The sequence below is a fragment of the Mirounga angustirostris genome, unplaced genomic scaffold (assembly GCF_029215605.1).
Source record: "Mirounga angustirostris isolate CCGP_5_RB_7025 unplaced genomic scaffold, mMirAng1.0.hap1 SCAF_4, whole genome shotgun sequence".
In the NCBI taxonomy this organism is placed as follows: Eukaryota; Metazoa; Chordata; class Mammalia; order Carnivora; family Phocidae; genus Mirounga; species Mirounga angustirostris.
The window spans coordinates 138,824,396-138,837,769 of NW_026991712.1; the positions used below are offsets into that span (position 1 = coordinate 138,824,396).

General features: G+C 35.8%; 1 protein-coding gene and 1 pseudogene across 4 annotated transcripts in view; both read right to left on the bottom strand.

Annotated features, from left to right (window-relative positions):
* Window positions 1–374: 374 nt before the first annotated feature.
* On the bottom strand, window positions 375–1,206 carry LOC123858337 (glycerophosphodiester phosphodiesterase 1-like; annotated as a pseudogene).
* A 300-nt stretch (window positions 1,207–1,506) lies between these two features.
* The window catches only part of EFCAB7 (EF-hand calcium binding domain 7), a 44,112-nt gene continuing 32,244 nt past the window's right edge, over window positions 1,507–13,374 (bottom strand). For 3 of the 4 annotated variants that reach the window (XM_054512828.2, XM_054512829.2, XM_045897508.3), the window contains 4 exons: window positions 10,048–10,196; window positions 5,064–5,273; window positions 2,748–2,855; window positions 1,523–1,766 (listed from right to left, as the gene is read on the bottom strand). In XM_054512828.2, the coding sequence (XP_054368803.1) occupies window positions 1,692–1,766; window positions 2,748–2,855; window positions 5,064–5,273; window positions 10,048–10,196 (542 nt within the window). In that variant the 3' untranslated portion in view covers window positions 1,523–1,691. Of the gene's footprint in view, window positions 1,767–2,747; window positions 2,856–5,063; window positions 5,274–10,047; window positions 10,197–13,374 lie in introns of all 4 variants that reach the window. The other variant, XM_045897507.3, reaches the window with a different exon arrangement.

Below are 13,374 nucleotides of genomic sequence, written 5' to 3' on the forward strand. Positions count from 1 at the left end.
GGGGACCAGATGGTAACATCTGTCTTGAAATTATCTGATGTATCTGATCATACCAGGTTCCAAATGGCACCTCATTGTCTGGAAGAATGCATATCTCCAGATTCTTTTAAGGCCTCTCACTTCATGGTTCAAGAAACTCTTCACCCTCCTCTCATGTATTAACCTCCTTCATATATATAAACTGTCCCTAGGCTCAAAAGGGTAAGGCAGCTTTGGGAATGATCTCCTGCCTTCTTCTTCGGCTGCTCTTCTGATAATAAAGCTCCCTTTGCTTAAAAACTGGGGTCTCAGACATTGGCTTACTGTGTATCAGGTGCTTGGACAAGTTTAAGTTCAGTAACAAAAGAAAGAAGGGAAAATTTTTTCCCAGCAACAACTTGAATGCCTTTAGCTAACTACTTCTTTGAGTAGTCTAGGGATACAACATCCTTTTGCCTGAGGAAAGCTGAAATTCCATACAGGTACCACAAGATACTATGCATGCTCTAGTCCAGCAAAATGTCTATTGCCACTAACATGGACTGAAACACATGCATTATAGTGTACTTTCCCATCTCCTGGATGGCTAAGGCTCCAAGTTCTGTGAGTTAATGCCATTATATTACATTCTGTCCTGTCTCATCTTATAGATCACTTTTGGCAAGAAAGGGCAGAGGATACCAGAGCAGACTGCATAGTTGAAGAAACTGCATATACATTTTCTTTAGAGCACCAGTATTATATTTGCATGGCCTTTGACATCTAAGAAGATTGTGAGATTATGGTTCAGGTTAGAGATCCTCTCATCAGGGAAATCATTCCTGAATCTGTGATTTGCTGCAGATTAAGTTTTCTCATTTGTTCAAATATCAAATCACTCATCAACCACTACCATCAGTTGTCATGTCTACTGTGCTATGGTGCATTAAGACAAGAATCCCCTCAGAAGTAAATTCAACATCCAACTCCAGACCCATTGCTCCAATCATACCTGCCTGCCAAATGGCTGCCAGTATGGACGATGGTGTAACAGCTTCCAGGGCTTGAATACCTACAGGCCCAGAAGGGGTTGGAGGAGGAAGCATCAGCCAAAGCTGAAGAGGTGCAGCAGGAGGTAGAGGCTGCTGGTGGAAAGGTAGGTTTTGAAGGGGCTATACATCATCAGCAGCAGTAGCCACAGCAAAGAGAAGGGGCCCAGGAGGCCCCCTGGTCCTCCCACAGCCACATGCCTGTGACCACAGTGGCATGGATGGGAGTCTGTGACCTGTCACGCTCCTGGGACAGAACAGTGAGAAGACAGGGTGAGAGCCCAAGACACTAGCTGCAGCTGGCCTATTTTCATTTTCTTTGAGTTTATTTTTTATGAGTAAGATTAAACCAAAAGTATACAGGATTTTGTAGAATTCATCGAATACTAGTTTTTAAAAGCTTACCTGTAATTTATTTTGATTTACTATTGGTAAATGAAATATGCCCAGATTTCCCATTAAATTAATAAGAAAGCCACACATTAAAAACATTATTATATTATTTCTATTTTATATTTATATTTTAATAATAAAGTATATAACATGGGTATAAAATATAAACACATATAAATTGATTATTGTTTATGTACATCAGTTAAATTGATTAGCATTTAGTTTATCAACAAATAACAGACTAAACCTGAAAGAATTCTTAGTTTGACAGGCTCAAGTAGAAAACAATATTTAAGATATAAGGGAATACACACAATAATATATCCATTCTTGTCGTTCATTCAGAGGCATTACATGTTGACAAACCTGCATATAAAAATAGAAAACTTTTATTTTCCTTTCATATATTTTATTTCTGGCTAATTTTTAAACAGGATAACATTTCTAGACCCTATGCAAAAAATATCCCTGTGCAGATAAAATTCTATACCATTTGTCCTTAGTGGGCATCTACAATCTATGATCTGATGTCTAACAGAATAATCTGGCATAAATTCTACTCAAATATAGTAGCTGATATTTGGTGTATATAAATGTGGGGTAGGAGTAGTAGAAAAGGGAGTAGTGGAAAGGGGAGTAAATACCCTTTTTTCGCTAAACCTAGAGAATGTTCTAAAATCCTCATTGGGATTCTGTAGAATCTCTCCTCTTTATTCAGTTCTAGAATGTTTTAGGATTTCATGGACAGAATGAAGAAAAGAATAGGAGGCTTTTTCCTTTTTCCATTCACTAGACCAGTTTCAGGGTCCCTGCCTTTGAGCCCCAGGCTAAATAGAAACCCACAGTTCTGCTAACACTAGAAACTACAGCTGTTCCTGGCTCTTGACTTAGATGGTTGTTATCTAAAACTTAGAGGCATTTTCTCTTTCAGGTTACATTGGAAAACCTTAATAATGTAGATAAAAATATTTTGGATTAGCAAAATTCCCATTTACTATAAACACTACTTTGTCTTTCTATATGATGTTGCAAAGTGCTTTCATATACATCATTTTATTTTTATCTTTACATTAACCTTATGAACTACCTAACACTAGTAATAGTATATTAATTTTACATAAGAGACAGGAACAGAGTGGCTAAGTGAATCTCTCATAATCACTCAACCAAATAGTGAGAATTGGACTAGAACCAAAATCTCCTAATATAGGATGATAATAATATGAATATCATACTTAGAATAATTTTCTACTTTATTTCATATTTCTACTTATTCATACTGTTATTAGTAAAATGCTTTTTCAAACTGATAAAACAACAAGCTTTAATTAGAAAACAATACATTACCATTGTAGATTTTGGTGCCACTTCTACTGCAAATATGTTCAGTCCTCTGTTGTTTATGCAGTTTTTACTTAGCTCATTGTTGATGTGAATAATCACTTTATTATCTGACTATAAAAAAAATTTCATAAGTTGCTAGTCCTTTCTTTAATAAATACAAATAAAATGATTATTACAAAACATTTTATAAGTCTTGTGATAGAGGTATTCACAGGGTCTGCAGAAACATAGAAGATATTATAGAAACACAGAAACATTAGCTCAGACTGGGTTAGCAAGGAAGACCTTATGGAAGAACCAATACTTGAGATAATAGATCACAGATAATAGATAGCCTCTAAAATGGATAGGAAGCAAGAGAAAGCAGAATGAAGCTGGTGAATGAAAGAAATGTAGGCGCCAAAGTATTCCCCTGCTAAGAAAGCTACAAGCACTCCCTAATGACTACAAATTGGGCAGTATAACATTAGACTGCCTGGATTCATTTCTCAGGTCTACTACTCAGCATGTGACCTACTGCAAGTTATTTAGCATCCCCATGCTTCAATTTCTTTGTGTGTAAAATGCGGTTAGTACTTACCTCATTGGGTTGTTGTGAGAAGTAAATGCGTTAATAAATGTAAAGTGCCTGACAAATGGGAAACTCTAAAATATTATTATTACATCATTTTGGTGCAGAGCAGTTTAATTTTCCTTGAGGGAAAGGAAAGAGATGGAGGGTTGAGAAATGATAGCTAACTACAGAACAGAGAAACTGTGGTAAGTTAGTGACTCCCATCCACCCTTTTAGTTCTAATAAGACATAGAGGGCAGAAGGGAAGGCATGCTGGATCTTAGGAATCACCCTCCAAAGCTTTATGATCCACTTGAAGACTGGAATCTCCTAGCTGGGAACTCTGTTTTTATCAAGTCCAAGTCCTCTACCTCATTTTCAAGATAATATATATAATCTGGACCCATACCACCTATGTTATTTATCTTTGTAGTACTCCTCCAAATAAAGTTCTCTGTTTCTGCATTGAGGATATTCCCACTATTTCCTCTATTCTTCACATTAACCCTCTTACATGTTACTGTTTCTCTGCTTCTAACGGCTATCTCTGCATATCTTTTTTTTTTTAAGATTTTATTATTTATTTGACAGAGAGAGACACAGCGAGAGAGGGAACACAAGCAGGGGGAGTGGGAGAGGGAGAAGCAGGCTTCCTGCCGAGCAGGGAACCTGACGTGGGGCTCGATCCCAGGACCATAGGATCATGACCTGAGCCGAAGTCAGACGCTTAACGACTGAGCCACTCAGGCGCCCATGTCTCTGCATATCCAATCCTAGTTTGTCTCCAATCCCATACCACAGTCCCCTTCCCCTCATTCCCAAGTCCTTCCCCAACTTCTATTGTCCAAACTAACATCAACCACAAGAGATGCAAATAACAGTAAAACTAATGCACAAATCAACAGTACTATATAATTTAACATTTAATTATTCTCTGATCTCTTTTGAGAGTATTAATTCTGTCTTCCCAACTAGTCTATAAACTCCTTGAAAGCAGAGACCATATTACACTGATAGTGGCCTCTACTGTGACTAGGAGAGTTAGTTACATAGTATATACTCACATTGACTCAATACTCAGCCAAACCTTAGCACTTTAAGAAATTCATGGTAAGCATAAAAATAATGTAAGTCTCACCCAGGAACCAAAAGAAATAAGCCAACAGTCCTAAAAATCCAGCCATCCTGAGTAAGATTTTTTTGAAAATTTATGTTTCTAGAAAGCTGGGTATCTCTAAGCATTTATGTATGTATTCTCTTGGCCTGCAATATCAGTAGTAGCAGGGATGGTAGCTAAAGTTAGCAATAAGTGGCTTGATAAAAATAGGTCCTGGGCAGTGGAATATATTAGATAAAATGATGACAGTCTACAGAATTTCTAATATTTCAAAGTGTGGAAAAAGTTGGGCTAAATTTTTTCTTTACTTTATTTATATTTCTTTAAAACCCAATGTCTGTTATTTGAAATAGTTATGTATGTGTGAAGATTTTTAATAACAAACTAAATAAGATACTTTGTACCCAAATTATGCTCTATCTTCAGAGATCCCCAAATATTTAATTTTCGTAATACAATTATCTCAAACTTTTAAAAAATGCATAAAAATTATCATGCTCAGTTTGAATTAGAAACCTAAGAAAGAATTGCCCATTATAAATATTAATATAATGTGATATTAATTACTGTGCAAGAATAGAGTAAGAAAGAAGATGGAACATATTAGTAAACAATGCAGTTATGAGGAGAACCACCTCATAAATAATACCTTGTTTTCAATAACTGATGTTATCCAGGTGTCACGCTTATACGTATGTACAATTATATTTTCATAGCCATCCATTACCCTGGCATCGCCTTTGTTAAGGACGGATTTACAAATGGCCTTCTCAAGTTGCCCACTGCATGCCTCCATATGGACAGCTTTAATTCTTGGCTTGCATTTGTCTGCATAGATATTGATGATAAATGGGCATGCCTGACAAGAAAGAAAAAGTGAACCTTGTTTTAGCTTTCTGATAGAATTAAAAATAAATTATTTGTTATTAATATGTTTATCATATGATTTAAGAAGATATACTCTACCTTCTAGCTTGTCCTCATATACCTTTAGAAAGATTTTAGTACTATGAATTCGATAATAAAAAAGCATAAAATTATGATTTTTTGTTAGCATATTAACTGACAATGTTCACAGAAAAGGAAAGAAAACTATAATCTCAAGCAAATCAGTAATCCTGCTATCAGCCCCCCACCACTCCAGCAACCCTCAGTTTGTTTCCTGAGATTAAGAATTCCTCATATCAGGGAGATCATATGATACATGTCTTTCTCTGACTGACTTATTTTGCTTAGCATAATAACCCCTAGTTCCATCCACATCATTGCAAATGGCAAGATTTCGGGGGTTTTTTGATGGCTGCATAATATACCACTGTATATATATATATATGACATCTTCTTTATCCATTCATCTGTTGATGGACATCTTGGCTCTTTCCATAGTTTGGCTATTGTGGACATTGCTGCTATAAACATTGGGATGCAGGTGCTCCTTCGGATCACTACATTTGTGTCTTTGGGGTAAATACCCAGTAGTGCAATTGCTGGGTCGTATGGCAGCTCTATTTTCAACTTTTTGAGGAACCTCCATACTGTTTTCCAGAGTGGTTGCACCAGCTTGCATTCCCACCAACAGTGTAGGAGGGTTCCCCTTTCTCCGCATCCTTGCCAACATCTTTCATTTCCTGACTTGTTAATTTTAGCCATTCTGACTGGTGTGAGGTGGTATCTCATTGAGGTTTTGATTTGGATTTCCCTGATGCTGAGTGATGTTGAGCACTTTTTCATGTGTCTGTTGGCCATTTGGATGTCTTCTTTGGAAAAATGTCTGTTCATGTCTTCTGCCCATGTCTTGATTGGATTATTTGTTCTTTGGGTGTTGAGTTTGATAAGTTCTTTATAGATTTTGGATACTAGCCCTTTATCTGATATGTCATTCCCCCTGCACTATTCTTTTCTAGTTTGGTCTCTGGCTTGTTTCTTTCAAAATGTTTTTTAAATGACTTTATTTATTTTCCATTTAATTAATCATTCTCCTTCGTGGAATGTAAATTCCATAAGGGAAGGAATTCTGACTATTCTATTCACCACTGATCCTCAGTGCCTCTTTATTACAGACTTACCACATGGTAGGCATCCAATAAATATCTATTAAATAAATAGTGAATTTATACATATTGATGGTCATCTTTTTAGTTGGGGGACAAAAGATAAAAGTCTGAAGTTAGTAGAACAAAAGCAGAAATTTTTATTTTTAAAGAAGTTTTTAAAGATTCTAACCTTTGGAAATAATAAAGTCATTTTTATAAGAGAGACAGTAGAGTGAAACATCATTGGACTAGAAAACAGAAGATCTAGGTTTGTAACTGGATTTTGCCATTTGCTAGCTACGTGACCTGGGGAAGTCACTTAACTTTTATGAAGTTTAGTTTCTTCATTGAAAAAGTAGGAATAAATAGTATATATTCTGCCAAGGGTTGTTGGAAATACCTAATAGGTAATATGTGTGAAAATATTTTACAATGTAGAATTCTAAAAAAAAGAAAAGATTATTTATGATAGTTATAAGACTATATAAATATATAAATCCTTTGTCTTTATATTTATTTTATTTTATTTTAATTCCAGTATGTTAACATACAGTGTTTTATCAGTTTCAGGTGTACAATACAGTGAGTCAACAATTCCATACATCACCCAGTGCTCATCACAAGTGCCCTCCTTAATCCCCATCACCTATTTTCACCAATCCCTCCCACCTACCTCCCCCTACATGAATCCTTTAAATCAAATGTTACCACATATATACATCCCTATCACTAATGGAAATTACCCAACATTTTTATACCAACTAGCTGATTATGAATTGTTATTTTCTCCTTCTTGTATTACTGTTTGCTGGTGTAATCCAACAACTCTATAACCCTTACTGAATGAGGACAATGTTTTCACTGTTATTCTGTAAATCAAAAGTATCCATGCCAAGAACAGAATTTTTGGATGCCCCAGTACCAAATCTTGACTTAATGTTGTTTGTAGATGAGTCTTACATTAGAGAAAGAAAGAAACAAAAAACAATACCAGGCTTGACATACAATAAGTTGCCTCGCCTCTTGGAAAATCTGTTTCCTTACCATGAAATACATTCAAATGACTAAATTGTGGCTCTCTCTCAGACATAGGAGAGTAAAATATATAAACTAATAGCTAGTATGCTTTTAGAATAACTGACTTTTTAAAAATGCTATAGAAAAAAGGGGGATTTTTTCCCCCTCTGATCAAGTACCCTTTAAAAATGAAGAAGGGGGAAAAAAAAACAAAAATAAAATAAAAATGAACAAGGGGCGTCTGACTGGCTCAGTCAGTAGAGCATGCAACTCTTGATCTCAGGGTTATGAGGTCAAGTCCCACATTGGGTGTAAAGCTTACTTTAAAAAAAAAAAAAAGAACAACAAATACATTATTTGATACCTAAAATAATGGCCATAAAGGAAGAGACTCAAAGTAAAAGAAGTTCCATTGAAGCTAATACACTATATTATAGATACTATACAAGTACTTTAAAAATATTATAGAAACACTTTAGAAATATTATAGAAATACTTTTACCAGATCATTATACTAAACAGACTGTTCTGACTAAAGTCCTTACATAAAACAACAACAAAATAAACAAATCCATGGAGAAGTTTAAGGATTCCATCATAGATATGCAAAACCGGGCCGGCCAAATTCTGAAATACTGTGTATGATCATGTTCTAAAAACCATAAGGGTAAGATCTGGCAAAACCAGAATGGCCACCTGGATACTAGATAAAATCCTCCATGAAATAACTCATTCCAATAGGGATAAATTGGCTATAATATTAATCGCTGAGGAAAAACTTTCCTAAGATAATGAAAAATGTGGTTAGTCCATGCTTTATCTGTAAGTAAATTAACCTGGAAAAATTGTAGTACATAAACTGGGACTATGCTCCAGAAGACTCTCTAAGCATTTCCAAATTGATTTTATACAGTTGATTCTTTCTCTATGATTTATGAATATGTACTACTAAATACAGTACATTTATTTTCAGGATGGGTCAATATATTTCACTGTTGAAAAGTCATAACCGGGGCACCTGGCTGGTTTGGTAGAGCATGTGACTCTAGATCTTGGGGTTATAAGTTTGAACTGCATGTTGGGTATAGAGATCACTTAAAAATAAAACCTTTATTTATTTTTTTTTAATTTTAAAAATTTTTAAAAGATTTTATTTATTTATTTGAGAGTCATACAAGTGGGGCAAGGGGCAGAGGGAGAGGAAGAAACAGACTCCCCACTGAGCAGGGAGCCGGATGTGGGGCTTGATCCCAGCACCCTGAGATCATGACCTGAGTTTAAGGCAGATGCTTAACTGACTGAGCCACCCAGGCGCCCCCAAAATAAAACCTTTAAAAAACAAAACAGGGGTGTGCCTGGGTGGCTCAGTCGGTTAAGCATCCAACTCTTGGTTTCAGCTCAGGTGGTTATCTCATGGGTTGTGGGATCAATCCCCGTGTCGGGCTCTAGGCTCATGAAGGAGTCTGCTGAAGTTCTCTCTCCCTCTCCCTCTGCCCCTCCCTGTGTGTGCTTTCTCTCCCTCTCTCAAATAAATAAATCAATCTCAAAAAAAATTTTTTTTATTTCAGAAATCCTTCTTGCCTATGGTTTCAAAGGTCAATGCTATCAGTAAATGCTATAAAATATCTTAAATTGCTCTTAACTAGTTTCTCATATTAAAAGGCATGTGTAGTTGATACAATATTATTCATAGATTAGATGCTGATTTTGCACCATAGGCAGAATGTGGGATTCACTGAACGTTAGGTTAAAGTAGGATATAAAAATTTATTGTAACTATTCACCTCCTATTTTTAAAAATGGCAAAAAAAAATTATAGAGAACTTTTCAGAAAAGAGGTTTATGAGGGATTTTGAATGATGTCAAAGCTAGAACTTAAACCAAAGTCTCCATACACCCAAAATTTAAAATTTGTTGATGCTAGTGTTACCCTCCTAAGTTGATTTATTTACAGAAAGGACAGATACTATTTTTAAGAATATGAACGACAAATGTACTGTTATCTGATACATGGCCTGAAACTCATAAGTTCTTTATTTCACACCTGACACAAAATATAGAATTTAAGAAGTCCTCATTTTTATTATTTCTCTGGTTTACTGAAACTCTTAATAATGATAGCTAACACATACGCAATGCTATATATAAGCCAAGCACCATCCCAAGTGTTTTACAAATATTAACCCAAGAATCAGAATTCCACTTGTCATACAGACACAATCCCCTTATTCTTAGGCTTTATTCTGTTAGGACAAAGAATTCTCTATAGACATGAGACTTTAGCAACTAAAATAGCCATCACCAATTAAGAAATATAACTTTTTAATTACCAAATATTTTTCTGCATATGATATGCTCAAACTCCTTTGTTCCTGAATTATTTAAATGTTGGGAGTAACTAAATTTCAGGTAAGAACAGGAACTTGCATAAACTAGCAGAAACACTGCTGCACTCACAATTCATTCATATATTGAAGTTCAAGGATCTGAGTGCCCAATTCAAAAGTCATGTGTCAGGAAAATGTTCATGGAGTAAAATATTATGGACATTAAACCCATTGCAAAACTTTCAGATTGCTTTACCTCTGTCAATTCCAGAGCTTTATTATAGCCCATTGAGTGCAGAGTTACCCAAAGGTCACGAGGATCTCCTTCTCGATCATTGGCTTCCATTAGATTCAGATCCATAAAGCCCTGTCTTGTTAGTTCATTCTTCTTGGTATCAAAATTGTCTGTTAAAACAACCAAAAGTTTCTTTGTTACATAATTTTTCTTTAAGATTGATTTTTTATTTCAGAGAAAGAGAGAGCAAATGGGGGGAGGGGCAGAGGGAGATGAAGAGAAAGAAGCAGACATCCCGCCAAGTGCAGACCCCAACGCAGGGCTCCATCCTACGACCCTGAAATCATGACCTAAGCCAAAATCAAGAGTCGGATACTCAACCGACTGAGTCACCCACGTGCCCCCTTACATAATTTTAAAAGTCATACATCTAATAAAAGGCCTATTATATATTATTACTCATAAATATTTATTTTAAAGGATGCCTTCCTTATGAATCCATGAGCAATATGAATATGGCTCAAAACATGCTAGTGAGATACTGTTTCAATTTCCCACAACTCAGCACAAAGCACCATCACAGTATATTATTTGGTTTTCAAAAAAATCAGAAGTTATAAATAATGCAAATATATGCCAAAATTAGAAGAAACTGTCATTTTTCTGGGTAAGTCCCAACCTGTTTTGCTTACCTAGAGTATATACTGATACATATTTTTAAAAATTAAAGCTTCAGGGGCGCCTGGGTGGCTCAGTCATTAAGCATCTGCCTTCAGTTCAGGTCATGATCTCAGGGTCCTGGGATCGAGCCCTGCATCGGGCTCCCTGCTCGGCGGGAAGCCTGTTTCTCCCTCTCCCTCTGTCCTTCCCCCTGCTTGTGTTCTCTTTCTCTCTCTCTGTCAAATAAATAAATAAAATCTTAAAAAATAAATAAATAAAAATTAAAGCTTCATATATGTTTGCCACCTAAACCCAGGAGAACCTGGATGAATTTGACATAATACTCCCCAAATTAATGGTGTTTCAAAAAGGGAGATGTGGAAGGTGCCAGGTTTAAGGAGACTGCTAGATGCCTAATTATTCTAATTTTAACCAAATAGCCCCGGTACTTAAAAAACTGTTAGATAATGGGAAACTCTTTTTTTATTATTATTATTATTATTATTATTATTATTATTATTTGAGAGAGAGCAAGAGCAAAAGAGAGAGAGGGAGCATGAGCAGGGGAGAGGGAGAAGTAGATTCCCTGCTGAGCAGGGAGCCTGACACGGGACTCGATCCCAGCACCCTGGGATCATGACCTGAGCCAAAGGCAGAAGCTTAACCTACTGAGCCACTCAGGCACCCAGGAAATACTTTCAATTCTATGAGTGTCCCAGACAAATAAATCTAAGTATATCCATTTGAACATTATTTGTAAGCAAAACTACATTCACCTAGAAGTATCTACCCATGTATAATTCCTGAATTTGTCTATTATATAGATAATAAACAGTTACTCATCATGGATTATATTCTGTTAACTGCCCTACAAGAAGAAAGATTTTATTTTCCAGCTTCCAACTGTAATATACCCAAGGGAAATAGGTACTCTTTATTTGAGATATCTCTTTTGTATGCATTATTGTGAAAAAAAGCAGCAGAGACATAACAATTTAAAACTGATTGATTAATAGCTTAATAGTAGTATAAAGATTAATAGTATTAATAGATTAATAGTAAAATGTTTGTAGAGTTTGGGAAGTGACAAAGAACTTTTGCAAGGAAAAAAAGTAAATATAGATTAAATTAGATCATAGAAATGGTAGCCATTAAACTGGGGGCTGGAGCTACAATATAATAAAGCAAGATGAAAAAAATAATAATTGATATCAATACAAAGAAATTATTACTTTCAAGGAAAATGTATCTAGATACTGTACTATAGAGACTATCAATAAGTAATCTACTTTTAAAACTTAAAATTCTCAATCCTCCATTACTTTTTTATAAATTCATTAATACCCAACCTCAAGACTTTCTTTAAAGCTATGGTACTCAAGACAGTGTGGTAGTGGCAAAAGATTAGACACATAGATCAGTGGAATAGAACAGAGAAACCAGAAATAGACCCATACAAATATACTGAACTGATATTTGACAAAGGAGCAGAGTCAATTCAAAGGAGAAAGGGTAGTTCTATCAATAAATGGTGTTAGAACAACTGGACATCCACAGGCAAAAAAATAAATATAGACAAGGACCTTACATCTTTCACAAAAATTAACTAAAATGGGTCATAGACCCAGAACACAAAATCTATAAAAACTTCTGGAAGATAACAGGAGAAAATCTGGGTGACTTTGTGTTTGGCTATGTGTTTTAGATATAACACCAAAAGCACACAAACCAAAAGCATGACACATGAAAGGAAAAAATGGTTAAGCGGGATTTCATTAAAATTAAAAATTGCTCTGTGAAAAACACTATTAAGAGAATGAAAAGACAGGAGCGCCTGGGTGGCTCACTCGTTAAGTGTCTGCCTTCGGCTCAGGTCATGATCCCAGGGTCCTGGGATCAAGCCCCGCATTGGGCTCCCTGCTCGGCAGGAAGCCTGCTTCTCCCTCTCCCACTCCCCCTGCTTGTGTTCCCTCTCTTGCTGTGTCTCTCTGTCAAAAAAATAAATAAAATCTTAAAAAAAAAAAAAGAGAGAGAATGAAAAGACAAACCACATACTGAGAGAAAATACTTGCAAAACACAGCTGATAAGATTTGTATCCAATATATACAAAGAGCTCTTAAAACTCAATAGTAAGAAAATAAACACCTCATTCTAAAAATGGGCAAAAGATCTGAAAGACACCTCATCAAACAAGATATACAGATGGTAAATAAGCATATGAGAAGATCATATGTCATTAAAGAATTGCAAATTAAAACAACAAGATACACACCTATATTCTAGGCTAGAATCCAAAAAACTAGCACCACCAAATGCAGACACTCATTCCTTCCTGGTGGGAATACAAATGGTACAGCCGCTTTGCAAGACAATTTGGTAGTTCTTTCAAAGTTAAACATAGGTTTACTGTACCAGCAATAACTGAATAGAAATGAATTGAAACAAGTTGAAAACTATATATAGATGCACAAAAATATGCATATGAGTATTTCTGTTATTAAAGATTTTATTTATTTATTTGACACAGAGAGAGAGAGCACAAGTAGGGACAGAACGACAGAGGAAGAAGTAGGCTCCCTGCTGAGCAGGGAGTCCAATGCAGGGCTTAGTCCTAGGACCCTGGGATCATGACCTGAGCCAAAGGCAGACACTTAACCAGCTGATTGAGCCACCCAGGCTCCAAGGCA